Consider the following 22,971-nt stretch of genomic DNA (forward strand, 5'->3'; position numbering starts at 1 on the left):
CTCTGCTGACTGCCAAAACTGATGGCTTCATTTGGCTTCCCCACAGAAAGTGCTTGGGGAGAGAAAGGAGGACCAAACACATGGGAATTACAAAATATCAATTCTCAAGGAATACTCTCATTTTCTCTTGGTTGGTGTCAAAGCTTATGACTTCTGTCTGTGAAAAGGAAATCCCCATTCAGCAGTGGGATGGAGTCCTGCAGGAAATCTTCAGACCACACTTAAAAGAGAACATGTTTCTAACATGTATGAAAATATAGGTATCCATAGATATGGAAAGAAACCTTTCTTTTCAATAGTAAGGATTGGAATTACTGCTTTTTAGAGCAAGGATGTTATCAAACTATTCCTATCAACAGACAGGATTTCCGTAACTGAAAATTCTAATTTCCATTTACTGAACACTTTGTGAACAAAAACAGTAGAAGAAGAAAATGAAACATCTGTCTTTGTTACAATGGGTGTGTTAAAACAGGGTAGGACTGAATGCACCAAATAATAATTAAAAAGAAAGTAAATCCTGATGATTTTGGTTTTGGGAGGAAGACAACAGAACAAAAACTTGGGATGAGTCTCTTTGTTAACTACAAGAAGAGAAGGAAAGTTTTCATACTTAATTCAGACCTCTTTTAAACTACTCTAGATAAAAATCCAGTTACAGAAGAGATTTTGTACTTTATTTTGTAAATTTGAAGAATGAGTCATAAACTTGCAGTCATACTATTACGCAAGTTATATTAATAAAACATGTATGCTTGGCAAAAATTCCCTCCGATCTTGCCAGAATTCTGAACACCTTTTTATTCAGAAGCATTTGACGTCAACTGGTGCCCTTTGGAGATGAGGTATGGTGAGGAAAATGGGTCTGTCATTCTGGATTCCAATTTTAGACTCCTAATACCTTGAATTACATGGAAACTTATCCATGATGCTTATCTATAAATGACTATTAAAAACACAAAGCTCTTTTTTGAATACTTGTCCACATTACACATCACCAGAGTAAAGAACCTGTGTGTCCTGCTCTTTCTCCAGTCAGCATTCGTTGAACAAACTGATAGTTGGATAATTACTAGCAAGTGCTTCAATCAAATACCCAAATCTTTACCCAAATGAGCAAAGTGTTTGGGTGGTTAGGCCTGCAGCACTTCAAAGGCTGACTCAGGCACCCATCAGCTGACATCACTTCTGTCAGAGGAACAAGGACTTGCTTTTCCATCCCCAGGTAAATGTGGGCTACCTACATCCTTTACATATAAAAGTAATCTCAACTCATTAAGAGTAAATTTATGCAGAAATTGCCCATAAACAATGATTTCTTGAAGCAGTGGCAAACTAGAGGAGCCTTTTAATAGAAACAACAGTGCCAACTCCTTTATCCTAAAGCAAGATTTCCTTGCAAAGCTGGATGGAGCCCAGTCAGTTCCCAAAACACTGCAGTGTCTGCAGGAACTGCGGTAAGTGTCTGGGCATCTCTCCTCATTCCTGCAGCTATAAACCTAACCCACCAGGAGATCTTAGATCTGATGATGTGCTTCTGGGTCAGGAGAACCCTGAATGCCCTGCATGATACAGACTGACATCACTGAGGGTTTCATTTATTACTACCTCACTACTGTGGAGCTCCACTATTTCAATTACTGTCATTTCCAGTTGTTTGTCATCAGGCACAAAGCAGTGAGAGGGGTGAAGCTCGCTGAAGGCTCCCTCGAGCACTGTGCCAGCAGGGAGGGAGGGTCTGCTGCCTGCAGCCGAGGAATGCAGCACAGTCTGTTAGACCTGTCAGAGTGACCCCGGTAAAAGAGCACACACAGGAGCCCTGTGTAAAAGCCATGCATTAAACATGGCCCTCGCCTCCACCTCCTCTGGAGCTCCTTGCCATGATGCACATCCTTGTAAGATGGTCCCCTGCAACTGCTTTGTCATGGCCAGATGCAATGCAAAGCTCAGGTAAAGGTTGGGTACTTGAAATTTTAGGCAGGTGACCTGTCAAGCGGAATGGAAAACTCATAGGTGTCACAGGCTGAAACACTACAGAGACCAGCCATAAATCTGCACAAAGCTAATCAGAAAGGATGGGCAGGGGTGGCTTTATGCAAACAGCATGTCTGAACCATCCTCTCTCTATGCAGATTAAAGCCATTCCCCAAGGCCTTGAGGGGTTCACTCTCGCCCACTGGTCTCCTTCATTCTGACAGGAAAGGGCATAGGCATTAACTGGGTTCAAGTGGCTTAGTCCTAATGCCTCTTCCCCAAGGAATTAGGGAGCGAGAGACGAGCACTCCCTAAAGACTGGGGCACTTTTCTTTCCTCCTGCTGACAGACAGGGGCTCCTCACAGGTGCATGTGTTCAGGAACTACTGCTGTTCTTACCTCTTCGAAGTAGTACAACTCATCCAGCAGATATCTAGCCTGAAGCTGGGATCCCTTGGCACAGTACACTCCAGATACCTTCTTCTTTTGCTTCTTGCGCAAGACAAAGTTGGTGAGCTGTGCCCATTCCTGCACACAAGCTCTTGTGTTTTCCATTTCATAGCCTGAGCTACAGTAAATCCTCTAAATGTGAGTGCTGAACACCACACCAATCCACAGGATATGAGACTGTCTTCAAAACCAGGGGTATTTGTGTGTTAGGAATGAGTTCAGGCCCAAGGTTTAAGGCTGATGGAGGAGCCAGCATGCCAAGGCTGGAGGGAGGCTGGTCGAATAGCCTGGGATGAGAAGACTGGAGAGGGAGGCTGGTGAAGGAGCTGGGATGCCAAGGTTGGACAGAGGCTGATAAAGGAGCCGGGATGCCAAGGCTGGTAGGGAGGCTGATGGAATAGCCAGGATGCCAAGGCTGGATCAGGGCTGGTGCAGGAGCTGGGTGTTGCAGCAGTTTCAAGCACCCACTGCCTGGCTCCATCCAGGTGGAGAAAGTCGTGACGGGCAGGACCCATGGTGGAATCTGCTCTGGAGTCTGGAGCCAGCCTAGGGTCGGCTGTCCAAACCCAAACACTTTCCCAAGGGGAATGACTTTCACGAGAAGGAAAATGTCTATGCGCTTTTTGTCCCCCCTCATTTTAAGGAAAGCCACACTTTTTTTCAGCTGAGCGTCGTCCTGCCAAGCACTCGACATTTCCCGCCGCACCCCGGCCCCGTGCCCCCCCTCTCCGGTTCCCCCGTCCCGGCTCGGCGCCCGCAGGAAGGGGAGGGACCGAGCGCCTTTCCAGCCGCCCGTGGAGCCGGGAGCTCCCCGCCGCCCCTGCTTCTCTTCCCCGGGATCGGCGGCAGAAGCCCCGCCAGCAATGTCGGAGCGCGGGACTGGGCAGCAGCCACTGCCCGGGGCGGTGAGTCGGGACTGGGAGGGATGTGAGGGATTCGGGGACGTGCGTGCGAGGAGGGCGGAGATGCCGCTCGGCGCTGCCCGGGCGCCCCGCGGCCCTGGCGGGGGAGCGGCTCCGCGCCGGGCGCCGCCCTGGGGCGCGTCCCGGGCCGGGCCGGGCACTGCGGGGCACGTAGGGTGGCGAGGAGCAGCAGCGGCAGCGCCATGGCTTTCGCCCGGTGGTGGTACGCCATGGTGAGTGCGGGGGGGGATGGCGGGGAAGAGACCGGAGCACCCCAGGGAGGGCCCCGTTGGCGGGCGCAGGATGCGGAGGGCTCCGGCGGCCGGGATGCTCCCTCCGCTCCCCGGCATTCAGGCTGGAGAAGGCGCAAGGAAAGGGGGTTGTGGTGGCTGGAGGCGAGCCAATCTCTTTTTTAAAGGTTCCTGTAGCGGTGCTTCAGGTCAGATGGGAGCGCACACTTGAAAACCATTTGTTTTGGTGCTCTTGGAAGTTTTTCGTCACAACGCGAAATCGAGAAGTGACGAAAGTGCACCACGATTTATGTGCGGCTCTGCCTGCTCTTCGGAAAAAACTCCTCACTGTGCCTTCTTTCTAGAGGCATGCTCTTCCTTGCAGGTGGATGGCGGCGCTGCCGGGAAGAGCCGGCGCTTGCCAGATCCTCCCTGAGTAAACCACATTTCTTTGATGGCTCCAGGCGGTTTCGGATGGACTTGGGTCCCTACTCGTTGCTGTGACGAGCCTGCGATTGCGTTAAAAAGCCTTTAAAAAACCTTTATGGTTTATTAGTCATAGGAGGAAACAGTCTCTGTATGGAGTAGTGGGGAAGAAAAGTTTGTGTTAAAGTTTTACAGAAAGTATACATTGTGCAAAAGAAAATATCACTTAAATGTATTTCCTAAATATATAATCAGGTAGATGAAACCTGCTAAGTTTATAACTGTACTTTTAAGTTGCTCCATGTAGTTCGGATCAACGTTTAGCACTTTTCAGGTATCATTCATTGTCAAGTCAAATCAGTGATACTGTGGTAGAGGTGACACAAAGTCACAAGGAGGAAGGTTTGGAAATTGCTGCATTGAGCAATGAAATGGGTGTTAAAGGCCTTGATGGTTCTGGATCACTGCATCCAGGGTAAAAAAAGATGCTAAGATATGACACCTGTAGTCAGAAGGAAACTTCTCCTACGTCTGCTCTTTGGAAACCCATCATTATGGTTTTTGGCACCAGAAGAGCACCTGTGGGAACACATGGGACTGGAGTTCTCTCTTGTCTCCAGACACAAAGGAGATTCCCATGTTCCTCTAGCAAGGTTTTTACTGACTGGTATATTTAAAGCAGAATGGGTTGTAAGAAGAATCCAGGTTTCACCTTTCCATTTCTTACATGGCTTGATTGTAGCTTCCCTGGCAGCTCTTTATATCTGTCAGTTTTCTGACCAGCATCAAAGATCTTTATCCTCTTCCCCATTTCAGATGAAAAGGCAGGTCAGATTCCCATCTCCTTTAATATCTGTAGTGCAGAATTGGTTGACTTCAGCTGAGAGTCTTGCAGGGAGGCTTCACTTCTCACCCAGTTACTGTGCATCCTCTGAGATCCTGTGCAATGGCGCTGAACTGAAGGTTCGTTAATGCTGATGAGGCTCCTGAGGTGTAGGATGAATTTCTTGAAGGAAAACCTTTAGTAAGAGGTTGGATTTTTTTTGCACACAGAGGTGTCTAGTCAGTTGTTAGTAATCTGCTCTGTGCTTTTCACCCAGGCCAGTTACTTTCTAGTTTATAAATGCTCTTTGAGTCAGAAGTTAAAAGCGTGTCTCAAAATAATAGGTGGTGACATTTTCTGTGCACTTTGGAACAGGATGAAGGTCTCAGGATAAACTTTCTTCTTCATGATACATCTATATTTTAGTGAGCATGTGATTATAGGTGGGTTTGTGGGTTTGGTTTTTTTTAGTTAGGAATGCTGGAAAATATTTTGGGCCAACTTAAAAGATACAAGGAATTGTTTTTAGCTCTTGAGTAAAACTAGACATGTAACTTTAGCTGTACGCCCACTGCCCGTGTGAGAGAGCTGGAGATGCTCTGACCCACTGGCTTGGTTATGGATGTGTATCTTTGGCACTGTAGGGACAGATGAACAAGAAAAGGAAAGAGTGCCAAAAGAAGAAGACAGCTCGTGTCATCAGCTTGTGAATATGAAGGAGCTTTGCATGCACACTGTCCGAGGAAACCTGAGCTTAGCCTCTTGCCATGCAGATTGATTTACTGTCTTTATTTTATTTATATATTTATTTTTCTACTGAAGGATTCAAAGCTTGAAAATAACAGACAAGGAAGGAGCTGTTGAAGGGCATTTTTGAAACAGGGTCCTTTCTCATATCTTACACATCAGCTGTTCAGGGAACCAGCATGGTCTCCTCAGAAGGTGTATTAGGAAGCTGTGCTTTCCAAGGTTTCCTCCTCAGGATGGCAGACTTTCCTGCAAGGCAGTACTTTCACAAGCTGTTTTGTTATCTGAGGGCAGAGGGTATTAGCAGTTGGTGTGTACACAGCGCATGACTCCAACTTACCGGGTAAAATAATTACTTTGGTCAGACTGTATATGCTTTGTTCTCTCCGTTCGAATAAGCAGTATTGGGCCTCTAAGTCAAAGTCTCTTTATTATAGGTATAGTGTGACACAGCATTCTGGAGGGAAGATGAATGCTTTTAATCTCTCTCTGACTTGTGATTAGGAGTGGCAAAGTAGTGGTCCTTGTCCTGGTCCATTCCATGTCCTCCCTGGACATTAAAGCTGCCCTGGGGTCCCTCAAGGACATAGAGTTGGCATTCTGCTAGCCCCCTTCCATATTTTCCTCTTCATAGTCCTGGGACTGGGTGCCCTTTTGGATGCCATGCTCCTGTCTGCTGCGGGTTTCTTTGGTATGAAGATGAGGAGATGGACTTAGGGAAGAAGGGTAAGACCAGATTTACCCCTGGTGAAAGTCTGGCACACTCAGTAGGAATTAAGTATTTAGTTCCTACATTCTCTGACTTGGTTTACTAAAATAAAAAACTAAAAAACTAAAAACCTTGCACTTTGCTTGGTGTTGATGCTTTTAAAACCATGTCTGAATTTGAAGAAGAAAGCGAAGGAAGGCAAGGAAATACATGTGGCGTGCGGAAAGACATGCTTGTTTCAATAGCTGAATTAGCTGGATTCAGAGTAGCATTTAGCTTCTAGAGAGTTGTGATGCTGAGGATATCCATACAAGAAGAGAGCCCCATTGACAGAGTTTTACTGGCCAGGAGCTGCAGCTCCTGAGCCTTAAAGCAGTGCTGTCTCTGGAATTACTGTTCTATCAGCAACAGCACTCACTCACTGATGTTGCTTTTACTGGTATGTATGTGATATGCTTTTACTGTAGCAGTAAAAAGCACAGATAAATGGGTTAATTGTGTCTATACTGAAAGTGCTGTTACAGGGCAGTGAATTAATTCATCTCTTACGTGAAAAGACCACCTACGGGGCTTGTTTTTCCTCTCAAGAGGCACAATTCAAATATGAGAACAGCATTCTCAATTTTAAAACTTGTCAAGTACCTTAATAATACCCAAACTCATTTTAAAAACTGGAATTATTAGAGGTTGTTCAAAACAATTACTGAAATTTTTGTTGTGTTCCAGTGTAATGGAAACAATTAGAGACATGCTACGCTTCTATTTCTAGTTTTATTTTTTCATTCAGCTATAGTATTTTCCCAGCCTGTCTGCAGATGTACTAGAACAGATTTCTGTTGAACACAGTGCAATGATACATGGATCATTACTTTCTCCCTATAGCCATGTAAAGAAAAATCTGTAGGAACTCATTACTTAGTGGATTAGCAAACTTTACCCCCTGCTGCTCAGTCCTCAAAACAGAAGGGAATAAATGAGTCTTGAATCATCTCCTGTCTTTACTTAACAAAACAGACCTGACGGGAATCCTTGCTCCCAGATGTCTCACTGGCTGTGGGAAGTTACAGTATCTGAGATACTAAATAGTAGCTACATTATGTTGCCTTTTATATTAATTTCTTGCTTTTTACTTTTATTCTATTATTTTTGAAAAAGCTTTTTGAGGGACCATATTCACCACTTTTCAGAAATGCGGAGAGTTGCAACGTGTGATGAACAAACTGTGTCTGTACATTGCTGCATGTGGGAAGCAAATGGGGTTGCACATCAGGTTAGGTGAAAGGAAGAGTTTTAGAGTCTTGGAGTAGATGAAAGATTGAGGAGGTTTGGGAATCCTGGAAGAACTCTTATTTCCTAATGTGCACCCGTGCCTGAACTGTTATAGCATTTACTTTTTTCTATATCAGCACCAGAATTATGGAAATCATGGTAACAGCTTTCTTTCAGGTAAGGAGGGCTGGGCATAATGAGCATTTTAGTGTGTCTGAGGGAAGTTCAGGTATTGGACAGGATTGCACACATCTCGTTGGTCTCCGTGGGAGCTGTTCCAGTTTCTGCTGAAGCCTGTGGGACTGACAGCATTTCCAAAGCTGTTGGAGAGTGCTGGGCTGGTGAGGAATGAGTGATAAGCTCATTGTGAATATCTTCCAGAGCTTTTCACAAGAGCAATCATGTTACACATACTGTCGTGGAAGTCCTGAGCTTCTGGCTGATTCCACATGAAGTTACCCAATAGGTCATTTAGAAATACAGTCTATTAGTGAGAAGAAAACCTTCATGTTTCCTTCCGTCATATTGTTGTATATGAAAGGAATCATACTTGCAAGAAGATGTTTGGCAACTTTGCTATATAGAAGGTATAATTTAAGGCCTTACTAACTACACATCTGTTTTCTCTATTTACAGCATGGTGACAAGAAGGCAAGTGGAGATTCTTCCAAGCCAGGAGAGAAAAAAGCAGAAGTGACAGAGGTAAATTCAAGTGTTTGAACATATTATGAAGAAAAGTCAGTAACAAATTTCCTCCTGTACAGATTTTTGCCTTTTGATAGCAAAGTGGGAGTTTTCAGGAAATTAACTGGTGACTCCAGCCACTCACTATTCATTCCAGGAATGTATAGTTTAGTCATGTGCTGCTGAGAGGCCTACTGGGAATATTTCTTTGCTGTGTTCATATTTTCCCAAGTATTTCATGTTAGTATCCATGGAAGCTATCTCAGTAGAGTATCTGCTGTGCAGTGCCAGGACACTGTGGGACAGACCTGGTTTTTCAGTTTCCCAGAGGTACAGGTGAAGTGAGGGCACTGTGATGTTTTTGACCTTGTTTGCACTCTGGCTTTTCTTCTACAGGTGGAAATTCAAATTCATGCATAGATGTTGCACATGTGGGTCATCTACTGACACACTTGCAAATATATGGTCTGTGCTGTATTTTAGAAAAGATACTTATTTTTCAAGATACTGCCTCCTAAGGAGCTGGTATTTACGTTGAGTTTACACAAGCAGCTTTACATTTGAAGCACAGCATCTCTTGTGCACCATCAGAAGGCAACAAGGGTTGCAGGCAGTGTTTGAAGAGTTGTTTGGAATGGTCATCTCTCTCCCAGAAGCTCCCTGTTAGCCACTGGGTGGTAGGTCCTGGTGTGCTACAGTGAGTCAGGCTGATAATGCAAAGAGAGCCAGGTCACGAGTTCCAGCAGTGATCATTTCCCCAGGAGCCTCTGCTATTCCAAGGAAGGCTAACAGCAGATTAAAAAAGAGAAGAGTTTGTAGAAATGACTGTTACAAGTTGTCTATTTGTCTTTAAATGTTAGCCATTGGTCCAGGGAAGCCAGAAATAGATGTGCCTGATGCTTTATCCTTAAGAGAACCTATGTGGGAAATAGCTTTGTCTAAGCTTGTTTAACTGCATTGCAAATAAAGGCTAGTGAATGCTTTTATTGCAACCCTCTGAAGTAGAGCATTTAAGCAATTGCCTTTCTTTCCTGTCCAGAAAAGCAAGGAAGGCTGCTCTAGCCTGGGAACATGTTCCTCCTTTCCTTTCTATAGATATTTTAGTTTTTTCTTAAATACCATTGTTCATTTATACATTCTTGGTTTAATGCCAGATTCTTGGACTGCGCATTTTTACTCTTAATAGAGAAGTGATGACTTTTTTGTGGGAAGGGCAGGAGTTGAGGCCTGTAGGTTGGAGTTGTGGAGTTGCTCTTTCTGACCGCTCACTGAAGAGATCTGTTTCCAGCAGCAGAAGACTCTTACTAAATTTATTGTCTGGATACTTCTGCTTTTTGAGTCCTTAGAATACTGTGTGTGTTTCCTCTTGTGAACTTCTTTGTATATTTCACTCTTTCCATTGACTTTGCAGTGCTTAGAAGTGAAAGCAGATCAAAACCCTCTTCCATAAACCCATTGAACAGCATCAGCTCCACTGTGGTTCACACCTACCTCCAAAACACTCTGATTTGTTAAGCAGTTGAGGTAGCGACTCACAATAGTTGTACACAGCTCCCAGGAGTCTGCAATGTTACATTTTTGTTTAAAAGTCAGAAGTTTTTTCCCTAGTCTTTGATTTTTTGAAACAGAAGTTTATAATCCATCTGCAGGCAGCTTTGGGCAAACTTGTCTATAATGTCAAGGTTGTTCACCTGCCTACTAGAAAAGGTTTGATAATGCATTATGAAATTGACAAGGAAATAGGAAAGTCTTTGAAGAGGAAAGGAAAATAGTAAAATCCCATATGGTTATTGTTTAACTAAAGGTAATGATAAAAAACTCTATTTCTCAGATTTTTGGGTAAATAGTCCTGAAGGAGTGGGAGAAGAAGAGTAAAGCTTTAAAAAGTTGAGGTAGGAAGAGTCTGACGCTAGGAGATGCTAATCAGCCACGACATCAAGGAGAGTGCAAAATGAATAATGTTAGAGTGTAGAACAGGCTTCTTAAGCTTTTCTTTCTTGGAAACTTAAAAGTAGATTAAAAAAACCAGCAGGCTTACTGTAGATAGAAACCTGCGTGGTAAGATACGCCCTTGTGCAGAGCTGCTGAGGAGATTAAATGGTTCCATAGGCTTTTTCCAATTTTAGCCTCACAATCCAGTAATATAAAATAATACTTTAAAAGATTTAGGAGTTAGTAGTGTGAAGATGATTTATTTAATAACTCTAAAGTTTTGGAATTACATACAGTCATTGCAGGGAGTACATGCAATTTATCTATTATATGCCAACAGACACTGGTTCATAGGATTGTTTCTTCAGGAATTATTTACTTTTGAGGTTCCCAGTGATTTTCTGCTTAACTATCAGGCAGTACTTTCATCCTTGGATCTTGAAGCATTGTATAAAGGAGAATAGACATGTTATCTGAGTGACACAGATGAAATGTGGGGAAGGGGAGGTGCTGAAGCACAGAGCTGGAGTTGCCTTACTTAAGGTCATCCTGCTGCTCATCATGAGAGAGAAGAACCAGGTCATCAAAGTAGCAGGCTGGTCCGCACAGATAAAAGCTCAGCGGGAAAGCCATGAACTCACTGAAGGCAGTGAGCCTTCCCCTCTGAATCTTGGAATTGGCTACCCTTCCTGCGTGTATGAGTAGCACAGCTGCAGCCTGTGTCTGTCACTTCAAGACTTTTCTACAATCCCTTGTGTTCCACTACATTGGCCTGGCTGATGCTGAAGTCACACAGCTGTAGCTTACAGACTGGCTGGAAGAGACAGACAGCAGGTGTGTTCAGCAGCTGTTTCCGGCAGATTCCATTCTGCTTGGTGTCTTTATAGCTTGTAAAGTAAAGGATGCAAACAGTCCCTCTCTAACTCTTCCTAAGGGTCCACTCTCACCTCTTCTGCTTTGTTGCCAGAAGCAGCAGCTTATTGCAGTACTAAGGTTCCAACTCTTCTAAAGTACTAAATTTATCCAGTTTCTCAAAATAAAAACTAAGATGTGGCCTTAAGGCTGTAATATCCATTTTACCTTAACACTGATCCTTCACAACAGCCTGTGGTAGTTACTTGGAAGACCTTTGGTTGTGGTAACACTCAGTGTTATTGCATCTAGCAAAGGAGGGAAATATTGTGGACAGGTTTTGGAAGGGATAGAACTGTGATACCATTGCTCTTGGAATGATCTCATCCACTTCATTACCTAAATATGTTAGCAAAGCAAAGGTACTGCCGTACTTGTTTGTATCATTTCAGCAGTGCTGCTCAAGCCTTCAGCCTAAACAGAGTGGGGGGGTCTACTTGAATGGGAAGGGTCAGCTTTAGGTTGAGGTACACATTGTCAGTCTAATGGTGAGCAACTGAGTGTGTATCTGTGCATGGTGCCTTGTAGAAATAGGCAAAAGATGCGGCAGAGGGACAAAGGTGGAAACTGCAGGTGCGTTTGAAAATAAAATTGGAAAAAGGTAGAGGCAGTTCTTCATCAGTGTAGTTGACAGACTGTTTTATGTTGTATTGGGCACTGCTCGAGGACAAGGCTCAAGTCACAGGGATACATCTTGTATCTTTATGTCTTGGTTGTTAGAACCTTTACATTTGTTGAATTCACGTCCTGAGTAGAATCAGACACTCATTGAAAATCTACATCAGCTTTAATGAAATGTTTTCATTCCTTATGGATGTGTGTGTGGTAGATGTTAACAGAAACAAAATTATCATTGTGGGAATTAGTGGTTGCTCAGGCACTTGAAGCTGTTGCATGTTTTTGCAGCTGGGATGCAGCTGCCATCCAGTAGAAGTGAGTGATGTGCTGCACTTTTCCCCATATCTGTCCCTCTGTTTTCTCACTTTATTGTGACATAATGGACCTGGGTCAATATGACTACAGCATACCATTGCAAAGTGTATGAAACAGTGAATTTCCTTTCTTCTCTTTTACTTCTGATGTTCTAGGGCTTTCAGCAATTTGTTAACATGTGAGGGACAGCTAGTATGGTTTTTCCCCACAGTCTTCACCTTACATATGCCCTTCTATCAATTTCAGATCACTGCCCATGAGGGCATTGGTGCTCTAGAAGCTTTTGGATACTAAAAGATAAAGGGGAGATGGGACAAAATCACTGAAGAGAAACCTAGGATGGTTTATAAAATATAATGAAATTAAGAAGTTCCTAGTCCACACATTATCTGAGTCTGCAAGAGTATTAGAAAGAAATATCGACACGGACCTGACCTATTTCTACATCACTGGTTTTAGGTTTTTTTATATCAGCTGCTAGAGACTACTGCTAGAGACAAGGAAATATTAGAAGTGAAGCTCATCCAAACCCAGTAGGGCAGGTCTTGCATTGTAATGGGTTGCATGGTCCTGCTGTCCTGTTCTTGCATACCATGTTCAGTGTTGCCCTGTCAGAGGGCTGCCCTTTGGGGCACAGTGTGCTCTGCTGCCCAACCACATTGTATTCCTAAGATCAAGGCAAAACTAGTGCTCCTGTTGTGTGTGACTGTGCTCTGAAACCCCTCTGCTCTGTTTTGAGTGGATGCAGGCTCGAGTTAATAACTGCACGTGATCTGGAAAGACCTATTCTTTTTTTGCTGTTGTAGAGGGAAATACCAGGGAGAGGTTCTCTATCCCTGTAAAAGCCCAGCCTGTGCATTGCTGCTGTCAGGATGTGAAAATGTGGTATTAAAAGACAGACAGAGCCATATATTTCAGGAATTTGAAGCCCCAGCTTAGAGTGAGGTCACATTTTACTGTGTGACCTCTCTCTCATGTGTCCTGACATTCCAAGCCATGCTTCACAGCAGTGTAGACAAAATCCATGCTGCTTGCTCAGCTCATTATACTTTACTTTGCAGGAAATACATTCTTTACTTTAAGAGGATGACAGTGATAATTGGTGCTGAAGCATTCCTGTCCTTTTAGAATTGTTTCTTTGCTCTGAAGCCAGGATTTCTGTGATGCTTTTTAATCCTGATGCTTGTCATTCAGGATTCCTTATCCAGAAAAGCATTAGAGTCACTCAGAGTCCCAGGGCATAGTGCCGAGTAAAGGCATTAATTATGACTGGTGACAGTCTCTTGGAGTGCCCGCTGCTGGTCTGAGTTGTGCATAGGTAACTTTTGACTGTAGCATTTGTGAGGGTTTTTTTCTACTTTGGTACCAAATTATTTACTTTAAACTGCATTGTTTGTGTGTTTTCTTTCTGCCCCTGTACCCTACAGCACTGTGGGCACTGGCACAGGGGATTGTGGCCCTGGTCCACCCTCAGTGGAGGGGTTCTGAGAAGCTTCTTTGTTGTCTCTCTTTTCTGTTTTGGTGGTTCTTTGGCTAAAATGCCAAGAGTAGTTGAAAAATAACATTGTTTCAGTTAAATTTTTGGTACTCATTGAGAGCTGTTGTGATGTGAGGCTCTTTCTGCTGTAAGAAGAAACATAGTGTGATTGCTGCTCAAGCAAATCTTGAATGAAGGATTGATAGGGGGAGACTGAAATGCTGCTGATGGTTGTCAGAGCCATTTTCAGAAAAGAGATTGCACATACTTTCCTTTTGTGGTTTGGTGTGTGATTTGGTTTTTTTCTATTAAGCCAACTGTACCATGTCTTCCCTTGGAAGATCTGCATATCAAAAGGATTTATATTTCATTTCTCCTTTATTAAACCTGCAGAATTAATATCCCACTGAAACAGTGTTTTGTCTTTTTGTTTTGAAGCCACTGCTGATAATGAAGAGTAGATTATAAGTACCTGTATGCCATAGCTTTTATTTCTTCTCACACAATTCTTTACAGGCTTGTGATTCTTTTAATTAATTTCATAAAGAAGTTGTGCTTTGATAATTTATTGGCTCTGTTATCAGGTTGAAAGGTGAGGTGTGAGTACAGCTGCAAGGTAATTCTTCAGCTGTTTGGGTCTGAGACTTTCACAGAGGAAAAATACTCTTCCACTTCTTGAAGGGAAGAAGATGGGAACAGCCCTGATGTATTTGTTGATAAAGGGTGTCAGAGCTGGTTTGCATGGAGGGAGCATTTTGGGAAACACATAACATCATTATATTAATAAGAGTGAAAGAAGGATGAACCTAATAGTATGATGTGGCCAATCTTTGTGCTTTTACAAATGTATTAAGTACCAAAGAGGTTATTTTTGAAAGATGATCCTGGGAGCTAACACCTATTACTTTACTTAGCGTGTTGTGGACAGTATTCAGTAAATACTCATTTGATCTGGTGGCTTAACTTTCCATGTAGCTTATCGCTAGGTAATCTTTCTCTACTCCAGAGGAGAATGTATTTGCTTATTTTTCTTCTCTCTCTCTCCTACCTTTATTTGTGTTCTGCCTACCATGAAACAGAGAAACATTTACATAACAATTTTTTCTTTATTCTGTTTAATGGGTTAAAATAAGTTCATACTCAGGGCAAGGATTTATTTCACTCTGTTACTTGTTTCTTTGGTTTTTGGGGTTTTTTTTGTACTTCAGGCTTGGTGGGGATGAGGAAAATTAGCCTTGTGCTTGAAATTTTTGAGGGTGTTGGTAGGTATCATAAAAACTCCTTCTGTAAAACAGTACTTTATGTATGGATTTGTGGTATTTTGTGATTCTGAGATTTTTAAGAGCATCACAGCACCATAGTCTTCAGTACCAAAAGTATGTCCTGAAAACCATGAACCATGAGACCCTGAACCAAAAGCTGAGCCTGAGGTGTCAGTCAAGATCTATGGTACTGAAGGCATACCCAGAATACTGATTGCTCTTCAGAGGTCTGCTCTTTTTTTTGGTGATTTTTTTTTATTGCTTTTCTCTCTGAAATTGGGAGAGTAGCACTTCAAATTTTTAATTACTTGGACAACCTAATTAGAAGTGGAAGGATCTGTGGATTACAGAGTCTGTACTGGGTAGTACTGGTCTCTACAGGGCAACACTGGACTTTAGCAGCTGTGCAGGAGGGTCCTGGGCTGGGACACCAGGAGGAGGCAGCCACAGTCCTCTATAGCAGGAAAAATCACTTTTACTCTTGGTTTTTGGAACATTCCTGTGAAGTCTTACTGGGATGTCATTGTTTCCAGTATGGCCAGTACTAAGTTGACATCCTTGATGTACATGTCTGTAATTGTTTCAGTTTGTACCTCTGGGCCATATTTTGGTGATGTTAATCTTAGGTAAATGGCCACAGTCGGTGGCCCACTGCGTGGGCTCTGACTGGAGGTGACTCTTGAATGTGCAGCTTTGTTTACTCCAGATGATCTCCAAATTTTTGAGCTAAATCAGAAAGAGAACAGAAGCTCCACCTTAATGACAGAGGTCTCCAGATCCCCCAGTCTGTTCCAATATGTAGTGCCCAATCCATTAAAAACTGGTGCTACTGAGTTCACTGGTGGAATCTTTTGTCCTTTTGCAGCCTTCCCTGCTTGTGGAGAGCAGCTGGAAGTGTGAATGCTGTAATTGTGTTGTGAATCTTGAGCTTCTTAGAAAAACTATAATTTTGATCTTAGCATTGTACCTTTACCTCCCTCCCTGAGGGTGATGTTACTTTCTGGGTTATCATTCAAATTATGTCTGAACAGCAATAGCTTCACCTTCTTATTTTCATTGATATCTTTCATTAAATAATATATGGTTTCTCTTGCTTTAACTGTTACTTAAAATGGAGTCACTCTGCCACAGAAAATAGCACAGATTTATATATGAGCCATAGGCACCCCGGGCGCAGGGCACCCCCGGCGGTCCCTGGCCCGGGGCACAGAAAGGAGTGAGAGAGGGGGAGCTGCGCCGGCGTGGACTGTGCCCTCGTGGGAGATGAGAGGGGGAGCCTCAGAGCACACAAAGGAGAAGGACAACTCTAAACTCGGGCAGATGGAGCTTGTTTAGCCCTGTAAGGCCATCCATCTAAGAAAAGGTCACTCTAATTAAACCTACGTCCTGAGGACCTCACTGCCACCGTCCAAGCTCGCTTGGCCCTGGCAGATGAACCTCAGGATTAAAGGGTGGGTTCAGTTCCATGCATGCTGTGTCTCACCTAAAAAATCCACTGCACACTGCACAGGCTTGAAGGTCTTAGCCAAACGGCCATCTTCTACAAATGCAGTCACAGAAAGATCAAAAGACAAAGGAATATACACCTGCCTCCAAAGGTGCAGCCAAATTAACTCAAGGATGCTGGAACATCAGAACCATGCTCGATTCTGCAGATAGCGGACGTCCTGAGCATCGTTCTGCCCTAATCGCCCATGAACTGGCTCGTCTCAACATCGACATTGCTGCTCTCAGCAAAGTTCGCCTTCACGAGGAAGGCAGCCTCAGAGAACATGGTGCCGGTTACACACTCTTTTGGTCAGGTAAACCCAGAACTGAAAGGCATCTCTCAGGAGTTGACTTCATGATTAAAAACTCTCTTGTTCCTAAACTCAAAAATCTGCTGACAGGTCATTCTGACCGCATTATCTCCCTATGCCTTCCACTCCACAACAAGCAGCACGTTGTCCTCTTTAGTATATATGCCCCAACTCTCCAAGCTGACCCTGCTGAAAAAGATACATTTTACACCAACCTGAGCCGCCTTACCCAAAAGGTACCTGCAGATGATAAGATCATTATCCTTGGTGATTTCAACGCCAGAGTAGGTAAGAATTTTGAAGCCTAGAAAGGAGTATTAGGCAAGCATGGTGTTGGAAACTGCAACGATAATGGTCGACTTCTCCTAGAATTCTGTGCGGAGCAACAGCTCACCATCACTAATACTATCTTTCAGCAGAAAGATAGTCTGAAGACAACCTGGATACACCCCAGATCCAAGCATTGGCACCTCATTGATTATGTCTTGGTGCGACGGAGAGATGTCCGCGATGTCCACCACACCCGAGTGATGCCTAGTGCAGAATGCCAAACAGACCATCGACTTGTGCGCTGTAAACTCAACTTCAATCTTAAATTCAGACCTAAGAGGGGCAGTATCCCAAGGAGGAGACTCCCAAGTTAACAATCTCCAATCAGCCACAGTGAGAAACAAATTCCAGGCAAATCTTCAAACTAGGCTTGATAACCATTCCATAGATTCTACAGATTCCTCTCCTGAAACAATTTGGCACCATATTAAAAACAGCATCCTGCAATCCTCTGAAGAAACCTTAGAATTCTCCCTCAAGAAGAACAAGGACTGGTTTGATGAAAACAATCAAGAGATCCAGGAACTGTTGAGGAAGAAGAGAACCACCCACCAAGCACACCTTGCACTGCCATCCTGTCATGCAAGAAAAACAGCCTTTCGTCTTGCATGCAGCAAGCTCCAACAGAAACTCCGTGACATCCAGAACAAGTGGTGGATTGATCTAGCTGAGAAAACTCAATTATGTGCAGATATGGGTGATCACAGAGGATTCTATGAAGCCCTGAAAACAGCATACGGGCCTACGTACCAAGTCCAAAGTCCTCTACTCAGGACAGATGGTCAAACGCTTCTAACAGATAAAACCTCCATTCTGAATCATTGGTCTGAACATTTTCGGACTCTTTTCAGTCCCAACTGTGTAGTCCAAGACTCAGCAATTCAGTCCATCCCACAACAAATGGTGAAATACGAATCGGATATTGCCCCCACTTTAGGAAAAACCCTCAAGGCCATACAGCAGGTGAAAATTGGCAAGGCAGCTGGGGTTGCTGGAATTCCACCTGAAGTCTGGAAACATGGGGGCCTTGCACTCCATGCTAAATTTCATGAGTTTGTGGTGTGCTGCTGGGAACTAGGCAAACTACCATCAGACCTTCGTGATGCAGTCATCATCACTTTGTATAAGAAGAAAGGTACTAAATCAGACTCTTCAAATTACCGTGGTATTACTCTGTTCTCCATTGCTGCCAAAATCCTGGCAAGAATACTTTTTTGATGACTTGCCTTGCAAAAATGTTCTAATTGACATATTTTTAGTGTCCTTTTTTTGATTTTTTTTTCCTCTTCATAAGTATTTCTGATCTTTACTATGTGTTTCTTTTTTTTTTTTTGTAGGAAAAAGAAGCAACTGCTAATGTCAGCCAACCCCCCAAAACACAGACAAGGGGAGCACCTTCTGCTGCTAAGGTAATGTATACTTAAGGAAGTGGTCTTTTTTACCATTTTACCAGTGAAGAGAATATGGTGTGGCTTCACAGAAAACCATTTGTTCAACAACACTAGGATGCTCTTCATGACTTGCTAGAAATCATAGTAAATTGAAATGAAAGGGGAGCAGAAGCCACTGTTGACTTCCTGAGGAAATAGATGTGGTAGCATTCTCCCCTTTCATGTGTTCTTTGTTAGTGTCCTAGTTATTTTAAAGAATCCTGGTCCCATTGATATCAGTGGCAAACTTCATTTGACTTTTACAGCCCTGTGGTTCTTTTTTCACCTTTAGCTGTTGTATTTTTGGATTCTGTTTACTCGGTGGAACCTGGTGAGATTGAAGCACTGAGAAACTGTCTTTGCTCTCATTGTCCCTGGAGTAAGAGGCATTATAAAGCTGAGTTGCAAAGGAGTGCAGATGAGGAGCAACAGGATGCTCAGGTCTTGCAGAGTATTGAAAGAAGGTGTTGAAAACCTTCTTTCTGATGGTGGTTGATGGCTGTACTTGGTAGTCATTGTTATGTGCTATTTGTCACAGATGACTGAAATGCAGCTCACTGGAAAGAGAAGCAGCAATATGTTTTATTGAGGTAAATTAATAATTTGACAGTTTGATGGAAATTAATGAAGATTAACGGTGGTTTGACAACATTCTGTAAGTTTGATTGCCAGGTTCATCTCATTAATTACTGCATGGAAGAAACATAAAAAGGAAAATTGAGTTAGAATTGAGTTGGAATGATTCACACAGAGAGACGAAAAGGGTAATGGAGACCTTCCCGCTGAGTCACAAAGTTCAGAGTAGACCCCCTTGCTTTCTAAATTCCTGATGAACCTTAAGTGTGGCTGAGTCCAGTCTTAGTCTCAGATTCGGACAAGGGTTTATGTCTAGTGGAATTATCCATATAATGTTTATAACCATATTGAGTAACTATATATGGATTGGTGCTGTTTCATAGCATTAATTCAGCACACTACCACTCACTCACTGAGGATCTGTTGTGAGTAAGGGGTCTCTCTGCCACAGGTAAGGAAGGATCTCTGTCTCAGGTGAGGGATCCCAAACTTCAAAAGGCCTCCCTGCTCAGGGGAAGGGTTCCTGGTGTGCAATGCTGCTGCAGTTCAGGGAGAGCTCAAATCAGGCCCATCTTGATGGCAGAGTGAATTATTTGGCTGCTGGTCAGTAGAGACAAGACTGATGTCTTTGTTTAGCTCTAGCACCTTGTTCTGCACTTTCATTATTTTCCACTTTCAGATTTCAAAAGCACTTTGTAACATATTTTTCAACACATCTTCATTCCTTTGTATGTGAGCCAGGGGCTGTCCAGCTCATCAGTCCACACCACGGATGTGAGGCTGGTTGCTCCTACAGATTACTCCAAGGAGTCCATTAATCCACCCCAGTGTTCCATATCTGGAGATAACCCATTGTTTGAAGGATCCTATCAGCAGGAAGTGTTTCTGCTTTTGAGTGGGATTTTTATTTTCTTAATCAAAGCTGTTGTAAAATAATACTCCTAAAGATTTCTCTAAACCACTTAAGTTATTATTTTTCCTTTCCGGCTAAGGAAGGAGGAGACAAGGATATAAATGCTGTTGTCACTTACTTTCAATGCTTTTGTCTATCATTATAAAGACATCCCCAGCTTATCTTTCTATTCCTTTTACTTTGCCAGGGCCTTTTGCCTGCTAGTCAAGGTGGATGTAGTTGTCCATATGTAGTTCTCATGACAGGTGAGACAGTCTCAAGGATCATCCTTCTGCATGAGAATCTACAGCTGCATAGTACCGTGGAAGCACATATCTAATTTTCTAATTAACACATCTATAAGTTTTCTTTTGGGTTTTTTTTTTTCAGTTAATGTTCTTTTTATGATAAGTGTGTCCTCGACCCTAAGGGTGAAAGGCATGATTTCTGGTGATGCTACTAAGGATAAGAACTGGAAGGTAGTGTCATGAAAATAATGCAATGCAATTGCCAGGAATTGCTTTATATTAGGTTATGACAACCTAGGCTGTGTATTTCATCAGTACTGGGTGTTTCCCCAGTTTCTGTGACATTCCAAAATATTTATAGGTAAAGATTATATAGTATGACAGTACTTATCTCAGGGCTGTCTAATAGTGACTGTTATTGGATAGTTATTTTAAGTTTACCCATTTTAGTTCCCACTCAGCCATTTCTGCTTTTCTTCACTTAGGCTAAATCTTCTGTTAAGTACATCTTTATATCTTTTTAATAATATCCTGTGAGCCTGTAGTGTTATTTAAAATAGAGCAAAACTCAGAGATGTACTGTTCTTGTAGTTTGTGCTACCTGTAGCTTTTTCATTTGGCTTGCTGTATTTCTTTCTGCCCTTATTTTGGTCTCTAAAAATATCTATTGGAAACAAAAATTTTGCAGAGGTTTTGTTTTTTTTTAAAATAGAAATTTTACAGGAAGAGAAGTATTTCTTGAAGAGGCAAGGCAGCCCTTTCTCTTTTGCTGCAAACTGATCAAATCTTTTAATGCAATCATAAATACTCCACCAGGTCTTAGACAATTTGGAACTGCTGTTTCTTCCTTTATTTTTTTTTCCCCTGATGTAGCTTTAATGTGTCCTGTGTGCAAAACCTCTTTTGATTCTTTAATAATTCTGTTGGTCAATAATACTTGTCATTAATGCATTTTATCCCAGATAAATTTCTAACTCCTTAGAAGAGGCAGGGGAAGTAGGATAGTTAGTTGCTCCAGCTCAAGCTGTTTATTTTTTTAACATATTCATACCCTCTGGTGAAATGACTTACTCTGAATTGAACAGCCAGAGGGCGTTTTGCTGCCTCATGTTAGGTCTAAATAATTTTTCCTTTTAGTCAGTAAGTAATAATAACTGATGGCTTGTTTCTTCTTGGGTCACTTGCATTTCTGAGTTTTAAGATGCAGGAAGTTCTGTGTGATGATTCCTTGTCATTGTGTCATGGATGTGGGTAGTCTGATTGTCCTGTGATTGTACCTGTCACATGGACAACTCCTAAGGGACAGCACTGCCCCATCCAGCTTTGTTTTCATTGCGCTTTCCATCTGAACAGTTCTTTGTGCCTTCATTTTACCCCTGTGCTCTTCGTTTGGTCACTCTCGAGTTCCTGGCATTGCAGCCAGGATGTACTCATTGCTTCTGCTCAATGTGCAGGGATGTTATTTGGCTGCCTATGGCAACCTTGATGTGCCTAGTTTCTGCATGACTCAAATCTAAATTAATAATTTAAAGGTGTTTAACAGAAACAGATGTTTTGACTCCTTTGTATCTATCACAGGCCTTTCTTTCCTCTTCGATGTGGAGTCCTGTTTGACTGCAGGTGTTTTCAGTAAGCATTTGTCTGCCTTGTCAGATAAATGGACTAAAAGGTAGATTCAGGTAATGTTATGATCATCAGGAAAATTTATTGGTTGCCTATGAGCAGCCTCGTCCTTCTATACATTAACTGCAAAGGTGCCCAAACTTTTGGAGGTCACGGCTTACTAGTATTATCAGCCAGCAGCGAGGAGGAAAATCTGATCCAACCTCCTCCTTCTGCAGAAGATCCCCTACCAGTGCTGATGCGTTTTCTTTTACAGCCTTTAATGATGGTTTTGCCAGTTCCACCGCCAATTTCTAGCTCAATGTTCAATTATAGCTATTAATAGAAGGCGCTGATAATTGAACACAGATGGATCCAGCCACCTTTCTTGCATCTTTGTGTTCTTTTGTGGTAATTCCATTGATAACAGATGAAGTTTTGCTGCTTTTTATGTAGCAGATTTTTTGCATTGCTCTTAACAAGTAATAATTTTCTTTTTGTGGCTGGCTGCCATAGCTTAGAGAAGTAAGAGTCTTTGTCCATTTTACTATCATGGACTATTTTTTGAAACAGTGCTGGAAGAGCTCAACAACAGTGGAAATTCAGTAAGAATTACTTTGATTTCAGATTTTCACAGAAAGCTTCTTGACCTTAATGATTTAAGAAATTAAAGGCTACTTGCTTTCAACTGGCATCCAAATTATCACTGTTTTAAGGGGGCATTCAGTCTGCTTTCTTATACAATGAACAGGAACACAAGATAAAAAAGGGCAGTTACTAAATACCTTTGAGTGAAGTTCCAGTATTTCTGCAGTGGATAAGTTAATCTAGTTTATCACCAAAAGTGGTTCCTACTATCAGTATATTTACTGTTTAGGTTTCTTTTTGTTGCATACCTTATTTAACTGTCACCCAATTTTTATTTGGTGACCTTTGCAGAGGCACCTTGTAAAGGAATAATTTTTGAGTAAAAGGTATCTAAAGTTACAATCCCATATGACAAGTATTGAGAATTTGATTACAGAGCCAAAAAAAAAAAATTCAAGAGCAGGTCACTATGGGTATTTCATGAAGAACCTTTTAATTTATAAATTAATATAAATCATTTAGATTTGTTATGCTTAAAAAAAATTCCTAGTCAGTCAAGTTTTGATGGCCTTAACTGGTCCAAACCATGATAATGACTTTCAGTTAGTAACATTTGTGTACTGTGGGAGCCTGGTTAATCAGTTCAAATTTAGGGGGGTATTCTAATAGGAATATTGGTCTCTTGAGGGGAAACGAGTGGTTTCCTTTCTGTGGCACCAGTGCAACTAACTCGAAAGGCGAACACAGCTTTTTGAAAGCTGAATGTTGCACCATCC

The 22,971-nt window shown here is 42.4% G+C and overlaps 1 protein-coding gene across 17 annotated transcripts in view; it reads left to right on the top strand.

Annotated features, from left to right (window-relative positions):
* Nucleotides 1-3,197: 3,197 nt before the first annotated feature.
* The window catches only part of CAST (calpastatin), a 55,483-nt gene continuing 35,709 nt past the window's right edge, over nt 3,198-22,971 (top strand). For 15 of the 17 annotated variants that reach the window (XR_007903770.1, XM_051782759.1, XM_051782763.1 and 12 more), the window contains exons 1-3: nt 3,198-3,329; nt 8,167-8,232; nt 18,197-18,268. Coding sequence is in view for 16 of the 17 variants with exons in the window: in XM_051782759.1 (XP_051638719.1) it covers nt 3,288-3,329; nt 8,167-8,232; nt 18,197-18,268 (180 nt within the window). In the remaining variant the exon portion in view is untranslated. Of the gene's footprint in view, nt 3,330-3,485; nt 3,560-8,166; nt 8,233-18,196; nt 18,269-22,971 lie in introns of those variants that run through there. The other 2 variants (XM_051782764.1, XM_051782773.1) reach the window with 1 other exon arrangement.

Source organism: Manacus candei, unplaced genomic scaffold (assembly GCF_025592945.1).
Source record: "Manacus candei isolate 608988 ecotype Guabito, Panama unplaced genomic scaffold, ASM2559294v1 h1tg000016l, whole genome shotgun sequence".
NCBI classification, from domain to species: Eukaryota; Metazoa; Chordata; class Aves; order Passeriformes; family Pipridae; genus Manacus; species Manacus candei.